This window comes from Cherax quadricarinatus, chromosome 27 (genome assembly GCF_038502225.1).
Source record: "Cherax quadricarinatus isolate ZL_2023a chromosome 27, ASM3850222v1, whole genome shotgun sequence".
Classification (NCBI taxonomy): Eukaryota; Metazoa; Arthropoda; class Malacostraca; order Decapoda; family Parastacidae; genus Cherax; species Cherax quadricarinatus.
Genome location: NC_091318.1, coordinates 18012756 through 18040721, shown reverse-complemented (window position 1 = coordinate 18040721; position 27966 = coordinate 18012756). Strand labels below are relative to the sequence as shown.

The 27966-nt window shown below is 38.1% G+C and overlaps 1 protein-coding gene across 1 annotated transcript in view; it reads left to right on the top strand.

Annotated features, from left to right (window-relative positions):
* The first annotated feature begins 201 nt into the window (after nt 1-201).
* Nucleotides 202-27966, top strand: part of p47 (NSFL1 cofactor p47) — a 36538-nt gene continuing 8773 nt past the window's right edge. Inside the window, exons 1-7 of the mRNA XM_070089053.1 lie at nt 202-361; nt 8453-8583; nt 8937-9092; nt 11459-11565; nt 11683-11827; nt 12744-12881; nt 24395-24560. Coding sequence (XP_069945154.1) covers nt 260-361; nt 8453-8583; nt 8937-9092; nt 11459-11565; nt 11683-11827; nt 12744-12881; nt 24395-24560 — 945 coding nt within the window. The 5' untranslated portion in view covers nt 202-259. The remainder of the gene's footprint in view (nt 362-8452; nt 8584-8936; nt 9093-11458; nt 11566-11682; nt 11828-12743; nt 12882-24394; nt 24561-27966) is intronic.

Here is a 27966-nt window from a genome sequence, read left to right as displayed (position 1 = left end):
AAATGAATCCATATAAAGACGATTAAGTTAAAAATAAGATGAGTCCTGCAAATTCTATCTCTACTCATTCCTGACATTTCATATAATTTTACTATCTCATTGTGGATTGATTTGTGCAAATGAATAGGATTTATTATTCTTTTATTTCTGGATGTTACACAATAATTGTTTAGGTTAGCTTGTACACTGTGAGGAGTTGTATGTGGAGTAGAGTGGTTGATACTGACTTGTAGTGAGGCGCCACAATCACAGTATCATCATGGCAGACCGTGACGGTCTTGTCTCTCAGTTTACTGCTGTTTCTGGTGTGGATGCTGAGCGAGCCAGGTTTTTCCTAGAATCAGCTGCATGGAATTTAGAGGTGAGCAAGAATACGAATCGGTAAAATGACATTAGTATTTATTGTTGTAATGAACGGAGTTACAAGAGCTCACTTTGTCATGCAGGACAGTTTACAAATTATGTGTATTTATATTGTCATGACATCAGAGGTTTTGGGGATGCAATTGTTGTTAATGGTTAAATTAAAACCACCAGGAATATTCAGCCCAGCTTAATACGACCGCTGTTAATTTCATTGTTAAACATTAAATATTTCCAACTTCTTATCCACCAGACGTTATTACATATAAAGTTAACTTTGCAATCCTGGATCTGTCATTTTATTCCTAAATCAGTTTATTAATCTTTCCTTCAGTGTATGTTTGTCAGTTTAGAGAACTTTCTGTTATTCAATATTTTGATCTTAAAAATAAAGTCACAGCTTCAGTTTATCAGGGTTATCCTTGATTAAATTAATAATAATAATAATATCTTTATTTACTAGCAGTACATGTACAAGGTATACAGTCCTAGTTGACATCAATGACACTACTATATAGAAAGACCCTTGTTATGCTGAACATTTCAGGCAAATTAGGTCAGTTTTGTCCCAGGATGCGACCCACACCAGTTGACTATCACCCAGGTACCCATTTTACTGATGGGTGAACAACTGGTAGGATTTAGGATAGGATTTCATTCGGATTTTTAACCCCGGAGGGTTAGCCACCCAGGATAACCCAAGAAAGTCAGTGCATCATCGAGGACTGTCTAACTTATTTCCATTGGGATCCTTAATCTTGTCCCCCAGGATGCGACCCACACCAGTCGACTAACACCCAGGTACCTATTTGCTGCTAGGTGAACAGGACAACAGGTGTAAGGAAACGTGTCGAAATGTTTCCACCCGCCGGGAATCGAACCCGGGCCCTCCGTGTGTGAAGCGGGAGCTTTAGCCACCAGGAAACCGGGCCACCTTCGTGTAAAGAAACATGCCCAGTGTTTTTTACCCTTTCTGGGAATCGAACCTGGACTCGCCTTGTGAAGCGAGAGTTTTAGCCGCCAGGCTAAAGCTCTTGCTTCACAAGGCAATATACAAGCATATACCTATGCTTGTGTAGTAAACTACAAGCATAGGTATAATAAGAGAGGGAGCTAATGACAAATGGTCAGTTACAAAAAAATTACATATTTAAACTGGTTCAGTGATCTTCAGTTTTATAGAGTGACTGAATAGAGATTTTTTAGATTTTGCCACCGAAGTGGCTAGTTTATTGTGCACCCCATATCCATCCTGTGGACGGTAGCGCGAGAGCATATGGATACACAAAAGGCCTAGGAACTAGGCCCCAAAGGGTTAACAGGAATACATATGGATTTATATCTACATATCTATAGTTCACTTATCTGTTACAAGCAAATTTAGGAAATTTGCTTAGTATATCTGGTATCTTATTTTCATTAATAAGATATCTTGACATGTCACATAGGTTATTATACAGTCTGTCTCTGTATTCCTCAATAAGTGGACAATTAAGCACATAGTGTTCAAGAGAGTGACCATATGCCTGATCACATAATTTACATTTAGTTTGATCATCATCTGTGTGTCTCCCAAACTGCCAGAAGTACTTGTAACCAAGCCTAAGCCTGGCCACTACAACATCAGTCAGTCTGTTCACATTGCAAGTTGCTCCATAAACATACTTATCTACGTTCATGTTATCATAGTGGGTTATAGATCTACTCAGGCTTCTAACTGCATTCCTATAACAATCATCTTCATTATTTACTTCTCTCCTAATATTATTCCTAATGCTAGACACAGTTATACCAAAGTTATATTCTACATTCTCCTTCTGGGTACTCTTCTTGGCTAACATATCAACTTTATCATGAAGGAGTAATCCAATGTGTGATGGGATCCATAGCAACTGTACATTAATTCCTTTGTCCCTAATTTTTGAGTATCTATACCTGGCTTCCCCAATGAGCATGTTGTTGGAGTCATTATATGAGCCAAGAGCCTTCAATGATGACATAGAATCAGTAATGATGATAGAGTCAAGCTCAGTGTCATAGGTTAGCTTTAGCGCCATTAGGATTGCAAACAATTCAGTTTGCAGTGTAGACGCCCAGTTGTTAATTCTTATGCCTAACTCAACAAATTTATTATCGTTCTTAACTAGGGGGGTGGCAACAAGAGCAGATGCAGCCCTGCCAGAAGACTCCTGTTTAGATCCATCAGTGTATATAACTTGTGATAACTTGTTACTACCAGCTAGGCGAAAAATTTCTTCTTGAGCAGTTGCTCTAACAAGAGATTTAAGGAAGGGATTACTAGCAATGAGCTTCTTGGGAGGGACTTGTAGGTATGTGATATTAAATGAACACATCTTCCATGGAGGGGTGAAATGCTCTTGTTGCCTACAGTGATACAGTTCATGCAGGTTATAAAACTTAATGCAATTGCACGTTTTCACAATCCATTTAGATCTGTGTGTATTTACCTCTAGACACTTGGTAAGATTCACTGTGACAGTGTCTGGTTCGTTTCTCAACATTCTAATACCGAGTACAGTGTTAATTTCAACAATCCTATCACTGATACTAGAAATACCAAGCTCCTTCCTCATGTTAAGAACTTTTGTAGATCTGGGACAGCCAAGAATAGTCCTGAGAGCTTCATTTTGCATTAACTCCAAGGGTCGGAGGGAACTTTCTCTAGCTAATATCAACATGGGAGCAGCATAATCAATTAAGGACCTAACATAGGCTATGTACATCATTCTCACGATTCTCACATTAGCACCCTAGTTGGGATTGTAGCCAGCAACAACTTTGAGAGCATTTAGCCTAGCTTTACATTTCTTGTTTAGTTGTGGTATAGTGGATTTGTTAAAGGGTACATCTACACCAAGATATCTGTAAGTTTTAACGTAGCTAATGATTTCACCCTGCAAATAGATGGGTGGGGGATGTCGTTTGCTTGTTAATATCTTTGTTTTAGAGGAAGATATTATGAGGCCTAGTCGATTACAAATTGCTTGAACTTCATTAAGAATGGTATTCATCTTCTTATGCCCTGTTGTATGGATCATGATATCATCAGCGTAGCTTATAGCTATATGTTTAGGTGAGGCAGGTAGAGCATTTAGGAGAGCATTAATCAGAATATTAAATAGCATGGGACTAAGAACTCCTCCCTGCGGTGTACCTAAAGACATTTCTTTAGAATCACTTCTGAAGCCTTGGTAAAGGACAGAGGATACTCTATTTGACAGGTATCCTATTATCCAGCAGAGTAAGCTACCACCAATATTAATTTTGGCTAGTTCATGTAGTATAACGGTTCTGTTCGCAATATCAAATGCAGATTTTAGATCAAGAAAAGTGGTAAAACTAGTAGAGGTGTGTGCAGTGAGAAAGGTGGAAATACAGTTCTGCACACTTTTACCTTTCATGAACCCATAGAGGTAGGGGGAAAGTTGATGTCTGATTTTGTAGTACAATCTGTTAAGCATCATTCTTTCAAAAGTTTTGCAAAGACAACTAGTTAAGGAGATTGGCCTAAATGTATCAGGCTGTTGGGGCTTAGGGATAGGCACAATGAGACTATTGGTCCAGGAAGTAGGAAGAACGCCCTCAATGTAACTGAGATTATACAGTGCCAACAAAGGGTTATCAGGCACGTGCCTTAGAGTTCTGAGAATATCATAGGTTATACCATCCTCTCCAGGAGCAGTTGATCGACCTTTGGTTAATGCATTATCTAATTCATACTCGGTAAAGAGGCAATCACTCTCATCAATATTTTGGCTCATAAAATTAATCAGTTTCAACATTTCAGAAGTACTCTCTAAATTTTTTCTAATATGAGATGGAAGGCTTTCATGCCTGGATGTTTTGGACCAGTCATTTATGAGGTCATTTGCTTTTTCAAGAGGAAAGGGATGAGCAACATTGCCAGTCTTTTTCCTGGTTATTTTATTTATACCTTTCCAAGCCAAACTCAAAGGGGTGGACCTATTTAATCCACTAACAAACTGTTCCCATTCCTGTTGCCTAAGTTCTTCCTTTCTATTCCTTGCATTTGTTAGTGCAGCTTGGAACGTTCTGAGCAGGTCTGGGGTTCTACATTCATGGTATGCTTTACCAATCCTCCTAGCTGCATGTGTTAGATTGCGCAGCTGTGGATCATTATAGTATTTACATTGAATAGAGGTGGTGAAAATACAGTAAGTTACTTAATTTAGAATACAAATATAATGGGACAATATTTGTTAGCAGATACATATGGGAGTTGAAGATAGGCTGGAAGAAGAATGAACCAAATTGAATGAAAGCAGGTTTTATTTGACATAGTGTATTGCTATCTGGATTTCGCTAAAGAAATGAGGTGCCTTTTAACCCTTTGAGGGTTTTCGTCGTACTAGTACGTCTTACGCGTAGGGTTTTTTGACGTACTAGTACGCATAAATTCTAGCGGCCTCAAATCTCGCGCGAAAAGGCTGGTAGGCCTAGGTGTGAGAGAATGGGTCTGCGTGGTTGGTGTGCGCGGTAGAAAAAAAATCTGGGACCCAGTGGTGCATTGTGGGAATGCCCTCTTAGTAAACAATGTCCACCATGCCTCGCGGTAAGAAGCTCCTCACTCCTCGGCGAATTGGGACACTTTTGTTCCCCAGTGACAGTTCTAATAGTGATGGAAGTGCCAGTGAAGATGAGTTTCGTGGTTTTAGTGAGGTTTTGACCGAAACTAATGACCATAATATCGGTAATAGTGAAGAAAACCCAGACGACCCTCAGCCTTCCACCTCTGGTGCTGGGCCCTCGTGTTCACGTTCAGTTGTTCCAGAACCCAAGAGGAAACTTCTATTTTCCCAAATCCCAGACTCGGATGAGAGCATGGGTGATGATAGTGATAGTGAATATGAACTACAAGCTCTTCAAACTAGTTCCAGTAGTGATAGTGAAGTGCAATATTCCCCAGTGAAGCGTCAGTATATACGACGATATATGCGCTCTGGAAGTGTGCCATATGCTATTCCAAGGGGAAGGAGTGTATCTCGGAGTACATCCCGTGGCTGTACAACAGGAACAGACAGTGAAAATGACGAAGATACTGTTGCAATTGGGATGGAAAATGTGCGTGGTGGTAGTGGTGCCGGCGGTGAGGCACCAGCAGTGGGCCATGCTGCCACCCACGCCGCTGCCTCAGCTGATCTAGAACAAAGGCCACCATCCCCCACTCCCCCACCACACCAGCCTCCACAACCACAACCTCCACAACCACAACCTCCACAACCACAACCTCCACAACCACAACCACCTGTCATTGTCCAGTACCCACCAGCAGACCGCACCTGGGATTGGCAGGAAGCTGTCAATTTTGTTCCAAATCCCCACCAGTTTGATGGCAGCCAAAGTGGAATACGGCCATCTTGTGCACTTGGGAACAATGCCACTGAACTGGAATGTTTCGAGTTATTCTTTGACGAACCACTGATGAAAAGTATTGTCATGGAAAGCAACACATACTACGAGTACACCATGGCAAACACATTACTTTCACCAAAATCACGTCTACACCAATGGAAGGAGGCAACTGTGGCTGAGATGTATCTTTTCTTTGCCACAATAATGCTTATGCCACATGTGTATAAGCACAAAGTGAAATCATACTGGTCAACAGACCCCCTGATTGCAACACCAGGTTTCAGTGATATAATGCCAGTGAATCGATTTGTGCTGTTACGTATGCTTCACTTCTCAGATAAAACCAGGCCTGACAGAACTGACAGGTTATATAAGATTAGGAATGTGTTTGTGTATCTGAAACAGAAATTCAGTACTCATTTTTATCCCTTCAGGAAGCTTGTAATTGACGAGTCTTTGATTCTGTTCAAAGGAAGACTCTCTTTCAAGCAGTACATACCAAGCAAGAGGAAACGCTTTGGTATAAAGTTGTTTGTGCTTTGTGATTGTTACAGTGGTCTGGTATTGGATATTATTGTGTACACTGGAAGTTATACATTGCAAAATACCAGGAAGTTATTGGGCATCTCAGGTGATGTGGTTCGAACAATGATAGAACCATACCTTGGTAAGGGGCATATATTATATACAGATAACTGGTACACAAGCCCCTCACTCAGTGATTTTTTGCGAGTGAACATGACAGATGTGTGTGGCACAGTGCGTGCAAATCGAAAACATATGCCCAGGTTTGACGCTGGAACTCGCAGAGGTGAGGTGCAGGCGTTTGCTGCCAATGACATCATGGCATTTCGGTGGCATGACAAACGAGATGTCACACTGTTGTCATCAATTCACCCTAATGAAATGGCAGACAGTGGCAGGCAGCATAGAGAGAGAAATGAACCCATTCTAAAACCTGCAGCTGTGATTGATTACACCTTCAACATGCGTTCAGTGGACAAATGTGACATGCAGATTGGGTTTGCTGATTGTGTTCGCAAGAGTTATAAGTGGTACATCAAACTGTTTTTCCATCTTCTGGACATTTCCATGTTCAATGCTTATAATATGTATAAGATGAGCACCAGAAACAAACCACAGTACAGCGAATTCTGTTTGTCTGTCATCAGACAAATAGTATTCAAGTACCAAGGAAATGCACCTGCAATTGACCGCCCACCAAATTATCAACAACTACCTGCTCGTCTGAAGCATGGTGATCACTTCCTGGTAAAACTGCCTGCTACTGCTTTGAAGAAAAAGGCTCAGAAGAGGTGTTACGTCTGTTCACATACAAAAAAATGCCCACAACAACGCAGAGACACTCGTTTTATGTGTGAGGAGTGCAAAACACCACTGTGCATGACACCATGTTTCAAAGAGTTCCACAGGCTGCAGAACTTCTAGAAACATTCCCTGTGACTGTATATGTGTATATAAAATATAGAAAAATAGTAATAAACAACATTTCATATCGTTTGTTTGTGTAAATATTTTCTGTAAACAAAATAATGACAACAGTGTTTACGCCCTTATTGTGTAGTATTGAAAAAGAAATAACTTACAAAATACTGATCATGTTGGCCTCAGAGGCCATAAAAGTTACTCAGAAAAAGAAAAATTGAAAAATAATTGAAAATAGTACATAAAAAAGTAAATAGAAAAATACCGGGTGACGGCAGTCGGCGATGTTACCATATGTTGTTCAATTTTGGCAAATTTCACACCTCCATATCTCGGTAAGTATTGACGTTAAAATTTTTTTGTTTAGCCTATAATGTTTAGAAAAAATACTCTATTTTTTCATAAGAAAAAATAAATTTTTTTTTTTTTTTGAAATTTGGCCGACCCTGAGAACGAGTTTCGGAGAGGGCCTGTCGACCCTCAAAGGGTTAACAATAGCTGTGGATCGATTGACAAATAGGGGACCTTTAGAGACTTCAGGCAGGGAGTTCCAAATTTTAGGGCCTTTTATGGACATTTGAATTTTTACACAGGTTGAGTCGAATGCAAGGGATGTCAGAGGTGTTTGTGTCTTGTGTTATGCCTGTGAGTTTTGTTGCAGCTATCAAGGAAGAGTTTCAGAGAAGGGTTTATTTTGGAATTGATTGTCCAATATATATATAGTAGGCACAGTAGTATGAGTGGGAGACTACTGGTGTTAAAAAAAAAAAAAAAAAACAATGCTTGTCCATTGGACATTAGCATGGTACAACACCTGTACAGTCTGCATCTCTCTCAGATAAGAAGCTCTGAAACTCGCAGTGTTCAAGGCCATAATGCTTGATCAAATTCATGCTTGACAAAAGAGCATTCGATAAATTTTCAAACTGGAGAATCTTGCTGCACAAGATCTACTGGTGAATAATGCAGTGAAATGGCATGAATTCAGTATTTAGTTTTAAATTTCTTTAATTCTTGCAGCCACACCAGTTTTACTCTCAGCCTTGTTCCTTGTTTCATCTGTTGTCAAATTTCTTTGTTCCATCTCAGGGTTGCTCTCAAAAAAACTTATTACAAATACACATTTTGCAGTAGTTAAGAGAAAGAAGTGTCCTAAATGATTGAAATTATCAGGAATGATAATACAATTCCTTTGTCATGTTTTAATGTTAAGATTAATTCATAATTTCTGTTTTTTTTTTTCCATCAGTCTGCACTGAGCAGTTTCTATGAAGAAGGAGATGAGGAGACAGCCAGTGAACCCTTAGGTGACCGTCCAGAGGTTGAGGGAGCGCCCAGTACACCCCAGAGGCCGTCCTCTCAACCTACACCCCAGCAGAGGTATTAGTCTTACCACCGATCAGAATACATTCTTACTTGCCAATTGTAGATGGAAAACTGTTATTAAAGTGGGTGTGTTTGTAAAAATTGAACAAACTTTCCCATCTTTATTTTTGTTTTAATTACTGTGTTGTACTAATATTTGGATTACATTTAAAACTGTTACATATGTAGTGCACTAACAAAATATTTACAGTCATAGTCTTGTATTGGACACATGCTTGTTGGATCTTCAGGATTTGTGAAATATGTATTAAAAATCTTTCCTTTTTTTTTTTTTTTTTTTTTTTTTTTTTTTTTTTTTTTTTTTTTTTTTTTTTTTTTTTTTTTTTTTTTTTTTTGACAAACTATAGAGCCATCATCAACATGGATCATGACAGTGACAGCAGTGGTGAGGAAGATGGCCAAGCTTTCTATGCTGGTGGATCAGAGCACTCCGGCCAGCAGGTTTTGGGTCCACCCAAGAAAAAAACAGACGTTGTAGCCAAGTTATTTAAGTCGGCCAAAGAGTAAGTTGTATGTTTGTAAAACACGCTTCAGAAATGGTTTTTAACCCCTGGGTCACAATCGTAAATTGCATAGTGAGCCATATGAATTCGGTCACCATAGGACTAAGATGATTATTTTTTTTTCAGTGAACCAGCCGTATCCCACCGAGGCAAGGTGACCTAAAAAGAAAAACAAAAATTCTTTTTAAATTTAGTAATTTATATGGGAGAAGGGGTCACTAGCCCCCTTGCTCCCATTATTATTATTATGAATTGGGTTGCCAAGGGATTAATATTTATTATTATTATTGCTTCTGTTTCTACTTATTGACTTCTACTTTACTTCTTTACATTTACTTTACTACTACTACTACATCGCAGACTTCGCTTTCTTCATTTTCTTGTTTTGTAACTGGTATAAAATAGTTGTTTCTTAATTCTTTTCAGGTTGGTTACTTCTTAGAAATTATGGCTAAAAGCCAGTACAAAGAGAAATATCTTAATCTTGGCTTCAGGCACATCACTCAGTGTGGCAGATTTAAACCAGTGTTATTTGTGGGGAAGTCTTGATCAATGAGTCATTTAAGCAGAACAAGCTTAGAAAGAACTTAAAAGGAAAGCACAGTGCATTTGTGAACAGAGTGCAGAGTTTCTTTGAAAAGGAAGGAGGAGCTGAAATGGCAAGACCGGATGCTCCTGCAAACACAGCTGTTTACTCTGTGTGGCAAGCAAGGGTAAAGAAGCCACATGCCATTAGTGAGGAATTGGTAAAACCAGCAATGCTTGAGATGGTGCAGATAGTTTGTGGAAGTGAAGCTGCAAAGACTATTGAACAGATACCTCTGTCAGATGACACAGTCAATGAATTAAGAACATGTCATGTGATATAATAGACCAGGTAACTGCCAACATAAAAAGGTGTGGACAGTTTAGTCTCCAGCTGGATGACTGTGCATACCAGTGATGATGCTCGTGGTTTACGTGTGGTATTAAGGTTCAGAAGATATAGAAAGAGGAATTTTTACTCTGCTGACCATTGCACACCTCAACTGGAAAAGATATTTTGAAGATTTTGGACTCATTTTTCAAGGAACAGGGGCTTGAGTGGAAGCAGTGTTTTAGTTTGTTGTGATGGTGTGCCAACATTGTTAGGCACATGTCAGGGTTTCACTGCTAAAATGAAAAAGGAAAATTTGCATGTGCTGGTTGTTCACTGTCCTTCACCATGAAAATTTTGCTTCATGAATTGTCACGTGATTTGCAAACATTATGCAGGAGGTCATTCAGGTCATTAATTTCATTAAAGCTAGGGCTCTTTCACTCCAGGATCTCCCCTCAAATGTGTTCTGATTTTGGTTTGGAACATGAGCATCTATTGCATCACTGAGGTTAGGGGGCTTTCATGAGGAAAGGTGCTCCAACAATTGCTTGAAATGCAGAGCTAAACAGACATTTTTGGATGCAAAGAATCATTGGCCCCAAAATTCCCAGATTCAAAATGGATATTGAAAGTGGCTAATCTTGCAATATTTTTGCCGAGATCAGTACTTTGAACATGTTGATGCATGGTCGTAATCAAAGAAACTAACAGCTTTCAAAGGGAAATGGAAGTTGTGGAAGAGTAAAATTTAAGCTGGATAGACCATCATTTCCATCCTTGAGTGTATTTCTGGAGGATGAAACATTTCTAATCATCCAGGCCCAAAGCATAATTGTGAACATATTCTCAAGCTGATCACAAAGTTTGACCACTTTTCCCAAGAATGTGAAGAAATACACCAGGGTGAGAAACTTCTTCAACATTGAACCTGAGGACCTACCTGATTATATTTCAAATGTTAGCAAACTGCAGGCACAGCTTATCAAGATTCAGAATGATGAAATGCTTCATTTTGATTTCAAAATGCAAAAAAGAATCACTTGAGTTCATTCTGGATCAAAGTTTATAAAGCAAAGCAGATTCTTGGAGGTGAAGCCCCAAAGTGCTCTTTCCCTTTGTTACCCTTTGTTACAACTTTCCTATGTGAGGCAGGATTTTTAACGCTTATTTTTTTTTCCTTCTCCTCCTCCTCCTCTCTCCCTGACCCACCCCCAGTTACCTATCACTGCATCCCAGCACAATCCCCACCACCTAACCTCAATAACCTGGTTATTGAGATGGTTTACTCTGTACTGTATTCCTTCCAGAGAAAATGGACAGGGGTTAATATGGCACCTATGATCATAACTTTCAATACACAATTTTCTAAGGTTAATGACTCTTAATCCTATAATATTTACTTTTCATCCTAGGAAGCTTGTTCTAAAGCCAAGCTGTGGGGAAGAGATAATCCCTAGAAACAGTCACTGTAGTAATAACAGTTACTTTATTAATAATTTTGTTTTAGACATGGAGCAGAAGTTCTGGAGAGTGTGCGGGAAGGAAAAAAACAAAAGAAAATTAGCTTCGGTGGTACAGGATATCGTTTGGGCGAGACTACTGATGACACTGAGGGTAAGAATTAGAGACAGTCATGAACATTGTAATGGTTAATGAACAATTCTTGCAGAATAGGATGAATTAAAATATGAAGGATTTAAAAACAAAGATTTCTTCTTCTTTTTTTTTCAGTAATACCAGACACTTCCAAGAAAGAAAATCGACCACGTGACGTTACACTAAAAATGTGGCGAACCGGCTTTACTGTAGATGATGGACCACTTCGAGCATATGAGGACCCAGCAAATGCCGAATTTCTGAATTCTATTAGGCGAAGGTGAAACCCTGTACCGTATTTTTTTTAATAGTAACCATCTCCCAACAAGATAGTGACTCAAGAATGAGGAAATGTATTCACCATTGTACATTCAATCACTGTCTTGCCATAAATGTATTGACATTATGGTTCAGATGATCATGTGTTTGTCTGTAGATCTGTTCAGATGATCTTGTGTTTGTCTGTAGGGTTTCTGTAGATCTGTTGCAAGACTTGGATACGTACAGTGATACCTAGGGATATGAACTTAATTCGTTTCAGAAGGTTGTTCGAGTGCCGATACCAAATGAATTTGTTCTCATAAGGAATAATGTAAATTAGATTAATACATTTCAGACCCCCAAAAATACACTTACAAAAGCACTTACATAAATACACTTACATAATTGTTCGAGTTTCGAGCTGTTCGTTTCACGAGGTACCACTGTATATGTACAGTATTTATATCTTAGATCTTTTAACTTTTTATCTTCAGTTTGACATTTAATATTTTGTTACTTTCAGTATCAGAGTTAACTGCGATGAAGTGGTAGTATTTGAGCAAAAATCGTATTTGCTAGATTACAGTATAATGAATTACTTTAAGCAGCTTGTTCTTCACCTGTTTTGATAAGAATTGCTGAAAGCAGGATCATAGTGTACTAGTAATTATATTGTATTTGTACGTTACATTTACAGTCTTATAATAAACGGTTGAATACATTTTCAGAAGCTTTTATGGACAAGATCCCCTGTACATAGGCATTTTTTTTTCAGGAACAACTACTGCATATTGAAGAGCCTATGTATGTTTGCTGTTGTGTTACAGCAACTGTACTTGTGCATCTTTTGGAAAGCTTTAGTTTAGTGGACTTGGGTGACTTGCTGCTATAACCCTCAGCAAAATGGTTTCAAATAACTTAATTTATCATTACAGTGAAGTGCCTCTAGAGCTAATCCGGGAGGCAAGAGGTGGGGAAGTGTTTATCAATATGGCTGATCACCGCCATGAAGATTATGCTACATCTAAATCAGTTTTGAAAGCATTTACTGGCTCCGGACACACGTTAGGGAGGTAAGAAAATGTACTAATTTAGAATTAAGAGGGTAGAGTTGTGGAAAGTTGTATAGTTGATCCTTGAACAACTTGGGGATTAGGGGTACCAATCCCCTGTGTACTTGAAAATCCGCTTAAAACTTTTGACTCCTCAGAACTTTACTAATATCCTACTATTGACTGGAAGCCTTACCAATAACAAACAAGTCTAATAACACATATTTTGTATATGTATTATATACTGTAGTCTTACAGTAAAGTAAGCTAGAGAAAACTTTTTAAGAAAATCATAAGAAAGAGAAAATACATTTACAGTACTGTACTGTATTTATTGATACCATACGTTTACATCATCGGTTTACAAGATGAATTGTCTGTCAGTACTTGAATCAGTATTGTCTTACATGATACAAAAGATTGTAAATGTTATACATATTACAAACACTAGATATCAAAAATGAAAAGATAATGTGAAAAACAAATTCATATTTGATTTAGTATTACATCGTTATATTTTTTTTTTTTAACATGGCCATTTCCTACCAAGGCAGGGTGACCTAAAAAGAAAGAAAAAACTTTCATTATCAGTCAACCCTTTCACCATCACTCATACATAATCACTGTCTTTGCAGAGGCGCCTAGATACATATGTTTACATTTCTTTCGATTGTGAACGGAACATGTACGATCTGTAATTGTTTGTGGGCGTAAGTTTTGATAAACTTCAACTTTTTATAATAGATTTGCGTATATTTATGGTAATAAATGATAAAATAGACTAGTATCTACATATATTTTATGCATTTTTGACATACCTTTCTTAATTTCTTATGGTCACAAATCTCCAAAAAATTTTCATGTACTGGATATTTATTGAAAAAATCCGCATATAAGTGGACTCGCGCAGCTCAAACCCATGTTGTTCAAGGGTCAACTGTATTTGCTTAATTGGTAAGCTAATAAGAGCAGTTTAAAATGTTTACAGATCTTTAAAATATATTTGAGAGTGAGTGTAGGCCTCAGGTGTAGGGAAGGGAGGTGTCACTGGTGTCTTGTTTGTGTGGAGTCTGTTTCTTAGTAGGGTGTAGATAATCAATTGTAATGGGTTACTCATGGAAACACTGCAGTGGGGGTGGGGAACTAAAGAGTGGTTTAGCACTTTCTTTCACTATGACTCGTTTCTTTGGCTACACTCGCACTTCATTGGCACTTAATGATCTAGTGTATTTCGCTACACTTATAGGGACCTAGGTGAAATTTTAGGAATATGTTTTGGTAACCATCTAGTAAGTTTTTAATGTGGATTATTTTAATTTGTGTAATAGTATTTGCTTTTCCGATGTGACTATTAACATAATAGGGATTTATTTTTGAGGGCTTTAGCTTTAGTGCATCTACGTTTTTGTTGACATCAGTGCTGAATAACCTCATAGGTCTAGGTGCACAGCATATATAACCACATATGCTATTTTCAGTATGATGAACACATTCAGAACAAAATAGACTTGCTCTCATTATTGGTAATTCTCCCAGTTTTATACTTACACTCGCCCAAATGACTGTAAACATAAAATTCCTAATCTTAAGTTAGTCCTAAGTTTGCCTGAAATACTCTGCCAATATAAGAGCTTTCAATTATAGGAACAGCGTATCATACCGAGATAAAAGCATTCCCATTACTGAATTATACTGATTGTAATACTGTTATGTTTTGTACTACTTCACTGTTATCATTCTTATTAATGATAAACTTTTTAATTAACTTTTATACTAATATGCAATAATGAATATTAAAATGTACTGCTCCATAACCCATCAATATAGAATAGTCAATAAGAATTAGGATTAGTCTGCCTGAAATGCCTAAGCATGCTAGTAGCTTTCTTTGTAATTAATATCTTATAATATGTAAACCACACATTGTAAGCTTTGCAAGGAAATAACAATTTTCATTTTCATTCTTTTGTTTTCCATATACTACATTACTGTCTCCTTATTTTTTCCCTTGTAGTATAGTAGTTTTATAAAACTTCATATTTATTCCCCTTTTCCTCACTTTTATGTCCTTGCTATAGGCAATCATTCTTTCAACACATTCTTGTTCACTAATGCAAGCACATGGCAACTTTGTATGTACATTAGCCAAATCCAGATGTAGAACTTCTTGACAAATGTTTCAGGTGTTGCTTTGAGAAATGTAGAATGTTTGAAGGTACAATATTTGGAATGTCTTGGGAAAATCTTAATACATTATTTTATATAAAATAATTTATTATTCTTTAGTCAGATTGCTAATTAACCCTTTGACTGTTTCAGCCGTATATATACGTCTTGCGTGCCAATGTGTTTGACATATATATACTCAAAAATTCTAGCGGCTTCAAATTAAGCGGGAGAAAGCTGGTAGGCCCACATGTGTTTGCGGTGTATTTTCGTATAGTATTTATGGTTGTATTCTCATTTTCTTGGTCTCATTTGATAGAATGGAAAACATATTACAGAAATAGAGATGATTTTGATTGGTTTTACTATGAAAAAGACCTTGAAATGGAGCTCAAAGTAGGGGAAATGTTTGATTTTTGCAGATGTTCAAGAGTAAACAAATGACATCATTGTCCAATAAATGTCCAACTAGCCATTCTAATATGCAGTCATGAATGGGTTGACATTATTTATACAATTATTACAATATTGCAGTAGTCTGCATAACAGTAAATCTTCTATTTTTTGTTTGAATAAAAATTCAAAATAGAAAGCAAGAGTAATATCAGAGGGGCCCGGAGACGTGACTGATGAACAAAGAAAATGTTATTTTAGAGCCAGGAATGTCTGCATTGTTCATTCTGGACCCTATTTTGAAATTTGCGTGAAATTGGCCAAATTGCCAATTTCTGACCACTTTATTGGGTAGTTGAAATCGGTAAATGGGGAGTTTCTTGTACTCAATCGATAAAACAAATGGAGTTCTAAAGAAATAGCTGAGTTTGGTCGACTGGAACAATGGAATTAGCCGAAAATAGGGTTCAAAGTGGGCAAAATTGCCAATTCGTAAATATCGCCGAGGTCGCTAACTTCGTGAGAGCATAATTCTGTAAGTTTTCCATCAAATTTCATACTTTTGGTGTCATTACCATCGGGAAAAGATTCTCTATCATTTCATAAGGAAAAAATAATTTTTTTTTTTTTTTTTTTCAAATTGTGACACCAGGAGACACCTCAGGATTGGGGGTTGTGACAGTCAAAGGGTTAATATTTTTTGGAAAAAAAAAAGTCCAATGGTTGTCAGCATTTGTTCAATCTCTACAGATGTTTTATGAGTGATTAGAGGTCAAAGGTGTTGGGGAATTTGTGATTTGTTCATTAGAGAAAAATCAATGTATGTAAGAGTCCTCATAAAATAGTTATGCCCTAGACAGCCTAAAGTCACTGATGACAGATTGCATGGGAGTTGGGAAAGTTAATAGCTTAATGTGGCAGTTTGTTTCACAATATGTCTATGGAATAAAAAGTGAGACAGCATAGCATTCTGTTATAGGATCAATTTTATTTTGTGTTTCTTAGGATATTGTACTGTACTTGTAGTGGTGCATAAGCTGGACTGTGAAAAACAGGTACCAACAGCTTGATCGATCATGCTGATCAAGCTGTTAATGCCCACTGCTCGCATTCCAATATATGCATCACAGCCCAACTGATCAGGAATTATTTCGAGGAATCTGTTGCGTTCCCTCTTGAAGACAACCAGGGGTCTGTGTGTTGGGAGGGTATTGGGAGTCATGGTCCCTTTGCTCCTTCCGAGTTCTCTGTGTGTACTTATCACTCGCCCACTTTTCATTGGAAGTATCCTACACCAACTGCCAAGAATTTTGTGTTCATTTGTAGTAATTTTGGTGTGCTGGTTTGGGACCAATCCCTCCAGTATCTTCCAAGTGTAGATTGTGATACATCTTTCTCACTCACATTCTAAGGAGTATAGTTATAGGGACTTCAAGCACAACAAAGTTCACATCCATACAACAGTGTTGGTACCACTATCCTCTGGTATATAACCCTTTTTGCCTCCATACTTAGTGCTTTGCTTCCACAGATGCCTTAGTACATTATTCACAATTTTCCATTTCTCGGTTCTGTGGTTCACGTAATCTCTAATAGAACCAACTTCTGACACATCTACTCTTACATATCTGAACACATTTACTTCCTGCATGCTCCCTCCCTCCAAACAGATATCCAGTCTCTCATTGCCTATATTTTTTGTTACTCTCATCACCTTGTCCTTTCCTATGTTCACTTTTAATTTCTTCTTTTACATCTTCTTTCTTTCAATGTACCAGCCGTATCCCACCGAGGTGGGGTGGCCCAAAAGGAAAAACGAAAGTTTCTCCTTTCAAATTTAGTAATATATACAGGAGAAGGGGGTTACTAGCCCCTTGCTCCAGGCATTTTAATCTCCTCTTACGACACGCATGGCTTACGGAGGAAGAATTCTGTTCCGCTTCCCCATGGAGATAAGAGGAAATAAACAAGAACAAGAACTAGAAAAAAAATAGAAGAAAACCCAGAGGGGTATGTATATATATGCTTGTATATGTATGTGTAGTGTGACCTAAGTGTAAGTAGAAGTATCAAGATGTACCTGAAATCTTGCATGTTTATGAGACAGAAAAAAGACACCAGCAATCCTACCATCATGTAAAACAATTACAGGCTTCCGTTTTGCACTCACTTGGCAGGACGGTAGTACCTCCCTGGTTGGCTGCTGTCTACCAACCTACTACCTACCTTCTTTTACATACCCTCCTAAATTTGTTTACCAACCTTTGCATTTTCTATTCATAATCTCCCTAAAGAACCATATCATCAGTAAAGAGCAACTGTGACAACTCCCACTCCGTACCATTTTCACTATCTTTCAGTCCTGCACCTCTTCCCAACACAGGCATTCACTTCTTTTACAGACCTATCCATGAATATGTTAAACAACCATGGTAACATCATACATCCCTGTTTAAGGCCTATTTCAATTGGAAAATAATCTTCCTCTCTCCTACATACTACTTGTACCTCAGTATCCACATAACAGCTCTTTACTACTTTAAGTAACCTATGACATATTCCATACATTTGCAACATGTGCCACATTGCTTCCCTATCCACCTTATCATATGCCTTTTCTAAATACATAGGCAATGAAAAGTTCCTTACATTTAAGTATTGTTCATTTATATGTTTCACTGTAAACACTTGGTTTTTACATCCCCTACTTTTCTTTAAACGTACTTGTTCCTCTGCAGTCCTAATGTCTTAACTGTAATTCTTTCAGTAATAACTCTCCCAGACACTTGACCTGGTATACCCAATAGGCTTCTTTCTTTCAACATACCAGCCGTATCCCACCGAGGCGGGGTGGCCCAAAAGAAAAAACTAAAGTTTCTCTTTTTAAATTTAGTAATATATACAGGAGAAGGGGTTACTAGCCCCTTGCTCCCGGCATTTTAGTCGCCTCTTACAACACGCATGGCTTACGGAGGAAGAATTCTGTTCCACTTCCTCATGGAGGTAAGAGGAAATAAACAAGAACAAGAACTAGAAAGAAAATAGAAGAAAACCCAGAGGGGTGTGTGTGTGTATATATATGCTTGTACATGTATGAGGCAAAGAAGGGAATGTATGAAAGTATAGTAGTACCAACACTCTTATATGGATGTGAAGCTTGGGTGGTAAATGCAGCAGCGAGGAGACGGTTGGAGGCAGTGGAGATGTCCTGTCTAAGGGCAATGTGTGGTGTAAATATTATGCAGAAAATTCGGAGTGTGGAAATTAGGAGAAGGTGTGGAGTTAATAAAAGCATTAGTCAGAGGGCAGAAGAGGGGTTGTTGAGGTGGTTTGGTCATTTAGAGAGAATGGATCAAAGTAGAATGACATGGAAAGCATATAAATCTATAGGGGAAGGAAAGAGGGGTAGGGGTCGTCCTCGAAAGGGTTGGAAAGAGGGGGTAAAGGAGGTTTTGTGGGTGAGGGGCTTGGACTTCCAGCAAGCGTGCATGAGCGTGTTAGATAGGAGTGAATGGAGACGAATGATACTTGGGACCTGACGATCTGTTGGAGTGTGAGCAGGGTAATATTTAGTGAAGGGATTCAGGGAAACCGGTTATTTTCATATAGTCGGACTTGAGTCCTGGAAATGGGAAGTACAATGCCTGCACTTTAAAGGAGGGGTTTGGGATATTGGCAGTTTGGAGGGATATGTTGTGTATCTCTATACGTATATGCTTCTAAACTGTTGTATTCTGAGCACCTCTGCAAAAGCAGTGATAATGTGTGAGTGTGGTGAAAGTGTTGAATGATGATGAAAGTATTTTCTTTTTGGGGATTTTCTTTCTTTTTTTTTTTGGGTCACCCTGCCTCGGTGGGAGACGGCCGACTTGTTGAAAAAAAAAAAAAAAAAAAAAAAAAAAAAAAAAAAAAACATGTATGTGTAGTGTGACGTAAATGCAAGTAGAAGTAGCAAGACATACCTGAAATCTTGCATGTTTATGAGACAGACAAAAGACACCAGCAATCCTACCATCATGTAAAACAATTACATACAGGCTTTCGTTGTACACTCACTTGGCAGGACGGTAGTACCTCCCTGGGTGGTTGCTGTTTACCAACCTACTACCTAGACCCAATAGGCTTATTCCCCCATATTTCTTAGTCTTTTGTCCCCTTCCTTGTACAAAAGGAACTATGTCTATGAATTCCTAGGTACTTTCCTCTAGGGAAGGCTCTGTAAATATATTTAATAAGACTTGGTGATTATTATTGAGTACAGTGGACCCCCGGTTAACGATATTTTTTCACTCCAGAAGTATGTTCAGGTGCCAGTACTGACCGAATTTGTTCCCATAAGAAATGTGAAGTAGATTAGTCCATTTCAGACCCCCAAACATACACGTACAAATGCACTTACATAAATACACTTACATAATTGGTCACATTCGGAGGTAATCGTTATACGGGGGTCCACTGTATTATTGTTATCATTACTAATATGGCGTCTCGAAACATAACACACTTACTGATTTTAATGTGTACCTGCACGCCAGCACAGTGTGTAAGTTTATTTAGGTACAGGTATACATAAGTATATACATAAGTACAGGTATATACGGCAGTCTCCCACCGAGGCAGGGTGACCCAAAAAAAGAAAGAAAATCCCCAAAAAGAAAATACTTTCATCATCATTCAACACTTTCACCACACTCACACATTATCACTGTTTTTGCAGAGGTGCTCAGAATACAACAGTTTAGAAGCATACACATATAAAGATACACAACATATCCCTCCAAACTGCCAATATCCCAAACCCCTCCTTTAACCCTTTCAGGGTCTGTCCCGTAGATCTACGGCTTTACGTTCAGGGTCCAAACCGTAGATCTACGCCATGAGCTCGGCTCACTCTGATAAACTGTGTGGTACATTTGGGCCTAGATATGAGAGAATACATCTATGTGGTATGTGTGCACCACATAAAACAAATCCTGCAGCACACTGTGTATAATGAGAGAGAAAAAACTGAGACAATGATTTTCGATTAAAACAGCAACTTTGCAGTGTTTTTTCATGTGTTTTTTATAGTTGTATTTGCGATTTCTTGGTCTCATTTGATAGAATGGAAGACATATTACAAAAATAGAGATGATTTTGATTGGTTTTAGCACAGGAAATGGCTTGAAACTGAGCTCAAAGTAGCGGAAATGTTAAATTTTTGCAGATGTTCGAGAGTAAACAAACGACCTCACACGTCTAATACACACCAGCTGGTGGGTCTAATATACATTCACAAATGTGGTGATGATATTTATACAATTATTACAATATTGCGTAACAGTAAATCTTCTATTTTTTGGTGTGAATAAAAATTCATTATGTGAATAAAAAATCAAAATGGAATTTATTTGTAAAGCCTCAAAACATAACTAATGAACAGAGGAAATGTTAGTTTAGTGCCAGGAATATCTACATTGTTTATTCTGGACCCTATTTTGAAATTGGAATATTTTGAACTTTGTGTTAAATTAGCCAAATTACCAATTTCCGATCACTTTATTTTGTAGTTGAAACAGTTGACCTGGCAATTTCTTGTGCTCAATCGATAGAATAGAAGTAATACTAGTGACATCGCTAAGAATTTGGTCGACTGGAATAATGTAATTGGCCTTAAATGGGAGTCGAAATCGGCAAAATCGCCGATTCGTAAATATCGCTGACACATCAAAATTCACGAGAGCATAATTTCGTCAATTTTCCATCAAATTTCGTACTTTTTGTTTTATTACCTTCACAAAAAGATTCTCTACCATTTCATAAGAAAAAATAACAAATTTTTTTTTGGAAAATTCTTGGAGACTGGGGCACCACTTCAGATTTTGGCCTTGGACCCTGAAGGGGTTAAAGTGCAGGCATTGTACTTCCCATTTCCAGAACTCAAGTCCTACTATATGAAAATAACCAGTTTCCCTGAATCCCTTCACTAAATATTACCCTACTCACACTCCAACAGATCGTCAGGTCCCAAGTACCATTCGTCTCCATTCACTCCTATCTAACACGCTCATGCACGCTTGCTGGAAGTCCAAGCCCCTTGCCCACAAAACCTCCTTTACCCCCTCTCTCCAACCCTTTCGAGGACGACCCCTACCCCGCCTTCCTACCCCTATAGATTTATATGCTTTCCATGTCATTCTACTTTGATCCATTCTCTCTAAATGACCAAACCACCTCAACAACCCCTCTTCTGCCCTCTGACTAATACTTTTATTAACTCCACACCTTTTCCTAATTTCCACACTCCGAATTTTCTGCATAATATTTACACCGCACATTGCCCTTAAACAGGACATCTCCTCTGCCTCCAACCGTCTCCTCGCTGCTGCATTTACCACCCAAGCTTCACACCCATATAAGAGTGTTGGTACTACTATACTTTCATACATTCCCTTCTTTGCCTCCATAGATAACGTTTTTTGACTCCACATATACCTCAACGCACCACTCACCTTTTTTCCCTCATCAATTCTATGATTAACCTCATCCTTCGTAAATCCATCCGCCGACACGTCAACTCCCAAGTATCTGAAAACATTCACTTCTTCCATACTCCTCCTCCCCAATTTGATATCCAATTTTTCTTTATCTAAATCATTTGACACTCTCATCACCTTACTCTTTTCTATGTTCACTTTCAACTTTCTACCTTTACACACATTCCCAAACTCATCCACTAACCTTTGCAATTTTTCTTTAGAATCTCCCATAAGCACAGTATCATCAGCAAAAAGTAACTGTGTCAATTCCCATTTTGAATTTGATTCCCCAAAATTTAATCCCACCCCTCTCCCGAACACCCTAGCATTTACTTCCTTTACAACCCCATCTATAAATATATTAAACAACCATGGTGACATTACACATCCCTGTCTAAGACCTACTTTTACCGGGAAGTAGTCTCCCTCTCTTCTACACACCCTAACCTGAGTCTCACTATCCTCATAAAAACTCTTTACAGCATTTAATAACTTACCACCTATTCCATATACTTGCAACATCTGCCACATTGCTCCTCTATCCACTCTATCATATGCCTTTTCTAAATCCATAAATGCAATAAAAACTTCCCTACCTTTATCTAAATACTGTTCACATATATGCTTCAATGTAAACACTTGATCTACACATCCCCTACCCACTCTGAAACCTCCTTGCTCATCCGCAATCTTACATTCTGTCTTACCTCTAATTCTTTCAATTATAACCCTACCGTACACTTTTCCTGGTATACTCAGTGAACTTATTCCTCTATAATTTTTACAGTCTCTTTTGTCCCCTTTCCCTTTATATAAAGGGACTATACATGCTCTCTGCCAATCCCTAGGTACCTTCCCCCTTTTTCATACATTTATTAAACAAAAGTACCAACCATTCCAACACTATATCCCCCCCTGCTTTTAACATTTCTGTCATGATCCCATCAGTTCCAGCTGCTTTACCCCCTTTCATTCTACGTAATGCCTCGTGTACCTCCCCCACACTTACATTCTGCTCTTCTTCACTCCTAAAAGATGGTATACCTCCCTGACCATTGCATGAAATTACTGCCTCTCTTTCTTCCTTAACATTTAAAAGTTCCTCAAAATATTCTCGCCATTTACCTAATACCTCCATCTCCCCATCTACTAATTCCCCTACTTTTTTTTTTAACTGACAAATCCATACTTTCCCTAGGCTTTCTTAACTTGTTTAACTCACTCCAAAATTTATTCTTATTTTCATTAAAATTTTTTGACAGTGCCTCTCCCACTCTATCATCTGCTCTCATTTTGCACTCTCTCACCACTCTCTTCACCTTTCTTTTACTCTCCATATACTCTGCTCTTCTTATAACACTTCTGCTTTGTAAAAACCTCTCATAAGCTACCTTTTTCTCTTTTATCACACCCTTTACTTTAATTATCAGAGTATATATGAAATAATTTTTAAAAACACTTGAAATTTTGGAGTTTCCAGACACAATGAAGAGATGCAGTGCTTACAGAGCTCACGGAAAATGTAAACAAACTGGGTGGAGCACGATGACCGTATTAGAAAGTCAGGTGGGGGAAGCCGTATAGAGAGTTTTGGTCATAATTTGAAATGACCGTATTAGCGGAATGCCGTAAAGCGAAATGCTGTTAAGCAGGGCCCTACTGTAAATGCAAGTTGTTCAAGGCCAGCAATTAACTGATCTCACATTTTCACCATATCGTCTATGGGGACTTAGTTTCTGTAAATCATAAACAGTGGTAGTTCCAACACCATATTCTTCAGTAAGACGCCGAGACTGTTCAACTGCCTCCCAGCACACATAAGGGGGATTACCAACAGACCCCTGGCAGTCTTCAAGCTGGCACTGGACAAGCACCTAAAGTCAGTTCCTGATCAGCCGGGCTGTGGCTCGTACGTTGGTTTGCATGCAGCCAGCAGCAACAGCCTGGTTGATCAGGCGCTGATCCACCAGGAGGCCTGGTCACAGACCGGGCCGCGGGGGCGTTGACCCCCGAAACTCTCTCCAGGTAAACTCCAGGTAAACAGATACACCACGATCAAGCTTCTGCAGTAACTCTACTTTGTGTTATTGATAACGTCTGATGCTTCCTTTTCTTTTTCTCACTGTTACCCATAGGGGTATCTGCAGCTCTTTTTGACATTTTCACAGTGAAATTAAACAGTCGTAAAATAAAAAGCAAAAACAAAATATCAGCGAACAGCAGACGCAAGTGTGAATGCTACGAGTGCTGAGACACGACTGATGCCTGCCACTCTAGCTATCAGTGCTGGGTCATGCCACCGCGTGGTGGCGTTGGTGTTATGTACAGATGGCTGATGCTCCACACTCCACGAAAAAACTTTGGTTTTCGGAACTTTTCGAACTACGGAATTTTGCATAAAAGTATGTGGACCTGTACTTAAATTCTTAAAATTTAAAAATGTTATTTTCATTGCAGTCCAGCACCAACAGTAATAGGCCAAGAAGCACAACCTGCAGGAGCAGTGGGGGGAGCAATCAAGGCAACTGCTATTGTAGGAGCCTCCTCAGATTCTAATGTGTTAGAGAAGACTGCTCAAGAAAATCTCAAGGTTGTTACTGGACAACCTACCACAAATATTCAGGTATGGTATATCACTCTTTCATGTGATGTTCCCTCTGTGATCTATCCTTCTTATAGAAGGTGGCCTGGTTAGAGTTTCAACTCTGTTCTTTACTGCATTTCTCAAGGTGTATTCCAAATATGTGTTGAAAAACTACCTGTTGGTCAACACTCCCATGAGTGAAATGTATGTCAATTGTTTTTTAATAAAAAAAAAAAACAAAGTAGAGAGGTTTGAGGATTATGATTAAACATTTAAAATTAGAAGCATACAATAAAAGTGGAAAGAAAAGACAAGAACAAAGGGTAGGAGGGAAGGAATACTTAAAAAAGTGATAGTTGAAATTATTGGCAGTTTGGTATAGTATAGCCTAAAAGAAACAATGCCCTTTTTTATGTTCCCAATTTCGTGCTTGGATAGACATTGGAAACTTGCAAGAGAAAATGCTTAGGAGTGGGGGATTTAGCAAACAGGAATTGTACCAGATAATTCAAGTGTGAAGGTAAAGGTGAACATGATAATTGCAGTTTAATATAGACAAATGCAAAGTTCTAAATGTTGGACAGGAAAATAACCATGCTACATATAAACTAAATGTAGATCATAATACTACTGATTGTGAAAAGGATTTAGGAGTTCTGGTGAGCAGTAATTTAAAACCAAGACAACAGTGCATTAGTGTTCTCAGTAAAGCTAACAGAATCCTTGTCTTCATATCTAGAAGTATAAATAATAGTCCTCAGGTTGTTCTTCAACTATATATATCCTTGGTTAGGCCTCATTTAGATTATGCTGCACAGTTCTGGTCACAGTATTACAGAATGGATATAAGTGCAGTGGAAAATGTACAGAGGAGGATGACAAAGTTGATCCCATGTATCATAAATCTTCCCTGAGGATAGACTGAGGGCCCTGAATCTGCACTCTCTCGAAAGGCGTAGAATTAGGGGGATATGATCGAGGTGTATAAATGGAAAACAGGAATAAATAAAGGGGATGTAAATAGCATGCTGAAAATTTCCAACCAAGATAGGACTTGCAGCAGTGGTTTCAAGTTGGAAAAATTCAGATTCAGGAAGGATATTGGAAAGCACTGGTTTGGTAACAGAATTGTGGACGAGTGGAACAAACTCCCGAGTACAGTTATAGAGGCTAAAACGTTGTGTAGTTTTAAAGATAGGTTAGATAAATACACGAGTGGGTGTGGGTGGGTGAGTTGGACCTGATTAGCTTGTGCTACTAGGTCTGATGCCGTGCTCATGCCATAAGTGGAAGTGACCTGACTAGGTGGGTCATTGGACTAAGCTGAAGGGTGATGGACCTGCTTTGCATGGGTTAGTAAGTAAGTTTATTCAGGTATACACAAATACAGTGTTCCTTCTTTCTTATGTTCTTATGAACTAGAGGCATTGGCCTTTTACATGGGGCCCCTTTTTACATAATTTGCTGTGACTCGGTCTGAACTGGAATGCAGTGTTCACATACCTTTAACTAAGACTAATGAACTTGGAATTGTATTAACAGTAAACAATATTGTGATTATGACTCTTGTAATATGACAGTAAATTTAGTCATAATAGCAACAAATTGGTATTGAGAGTAAAGTATTTTTTAACTAGCTAAAAATTGGTAATAGTCAGTTTGTTAGCATTTTTTTTTTAAAGCATCGAATAACCTGACAGTTTTAATTCTCTGTAAATTCTACAGCACAGGTACACACCATACAGGCAAATTTGTTGGTTTGGGTAACTGAGCATACTCATGGTCTTATATAACCAAATATGAGAGGTGGTTTTTGTTTTCATGCTACAAACTGTTACTTGACAGGAGAAGCTGTCACACCAGGTTGTCTTGAAATGCTATTATTATAGGCAAACTTCTTTTAGGAAAAAAAAAATTGAGTTTAGTGCTTAGTGTGATTCTGTTATTCCTATTGTTTGTTTAGGAAAACAATACTTACAAAGTTAGAAAACAGTAAATCTTTAAAAAAGGTGCATTTCTGTGATCATTTTATCAGACTGGTTTAGTGCTTAGTTTATATCATTATCATCATCATAATATTTTAAAGGAATAGACAAGCCTTGAACTCATAATGTTAAATTCACTAGTCTCTTGCATTGATAAGTCTTGGCTTTCTAAGTTATATTAATACATGATACTTTCAGTCACTTTCTCTCCTTCCCTTTATACATATTTTAGTGATGTTATACAGGTGGGCCCTACTTTACAGTGTTTTGCTGATGCATTGGTTTTCAGTTATACCCATTCTTCATTTATTCAGACTTCCTACAGTAAATATATGCACCACTCACTAAAAGCTAAGGATGAAAATATTTTAAGGTCACACTACACATACATGTACACGTTTATTTATACACGCTCATCTGAGTTTTCTTTGATTTTATCTTAATAGTTCTTGTTCTTATTATTTTTCCTTTTATATTCATGGGGAAGTGGGATAAGAATCTTTCCTTTCTAAGCCATGCATGTTGTAAAAGTCAACTAAAATGCCAGGAACAATGGGCTAGTAACCCCTTTTCCTGTAATAATTACTAAAAAGAATAAGAAGAAAATTGCCAAAGTGGGAAGCCTGAATGTGCATGGATGTTATGCGAATGATAAGAAAGAGATGATTGTGGATGTTACAAATGAGAAGAAGCTTGATGTTCTGGCTTTAAGTGAAACAAAGCTGAAGGGGGTGGGAGAGTTTCAGTGGAGAGGAATAAATGGGATTAGGTCAGGGGTTTCAAATAGTTAGAGCTAAAGGAGTAGTAGCAATAATGTTGAAGGATAAGCTATGGCAGGAAAAGAGGGACTATAAATGTATTAATTAAAGGATTATGTGGAGTAAAATAAAGGTTGGATGTGAAAAGTGGGTTTTGGTTATAGTAAGCATATATGCACCTGGAGAAGAGAGAAGTGTAGAGGAGAGAGAGAGATTTTGGGAAATGTTGAGTGAATGCATGGGGAGTTTTGAACCAAGTGTGAGAGTACTTGTGGTTGGGGATTTCAATGCTAAAGTGGGTAAAAATGTGGAGGGAGTAACAGGTAAATTTGGGGTGCCAGGGGCAAATGAAAATGGGGAGCCTTTAATTGAGCTATGTGTAGAAAGAAGTTGGGTAATAAGTAATACATATATTATGAAAAAGAGGATAAATAAATATACAAGGTATGATATAGCACACAATGAAAGTAGTTTGTTAGATTATGTATTGGTGGATAAAAGGTTGATGGGTAGGCTTCAGGATGTACACGTTTATAGAGGGGCAACTGATATATCAGATCATTATTTAGTTGTAGCTACAGTTAGAGTAAGAGGTAGATGGGACAAGAGGAAAATGGCAACAAGTAGGAGAGAGGTGAAAGTGTATAAACTAAGGGAGGAGGAAGTTCGGGTGAGATATAAACAACTATTGGCAGAAAGGTG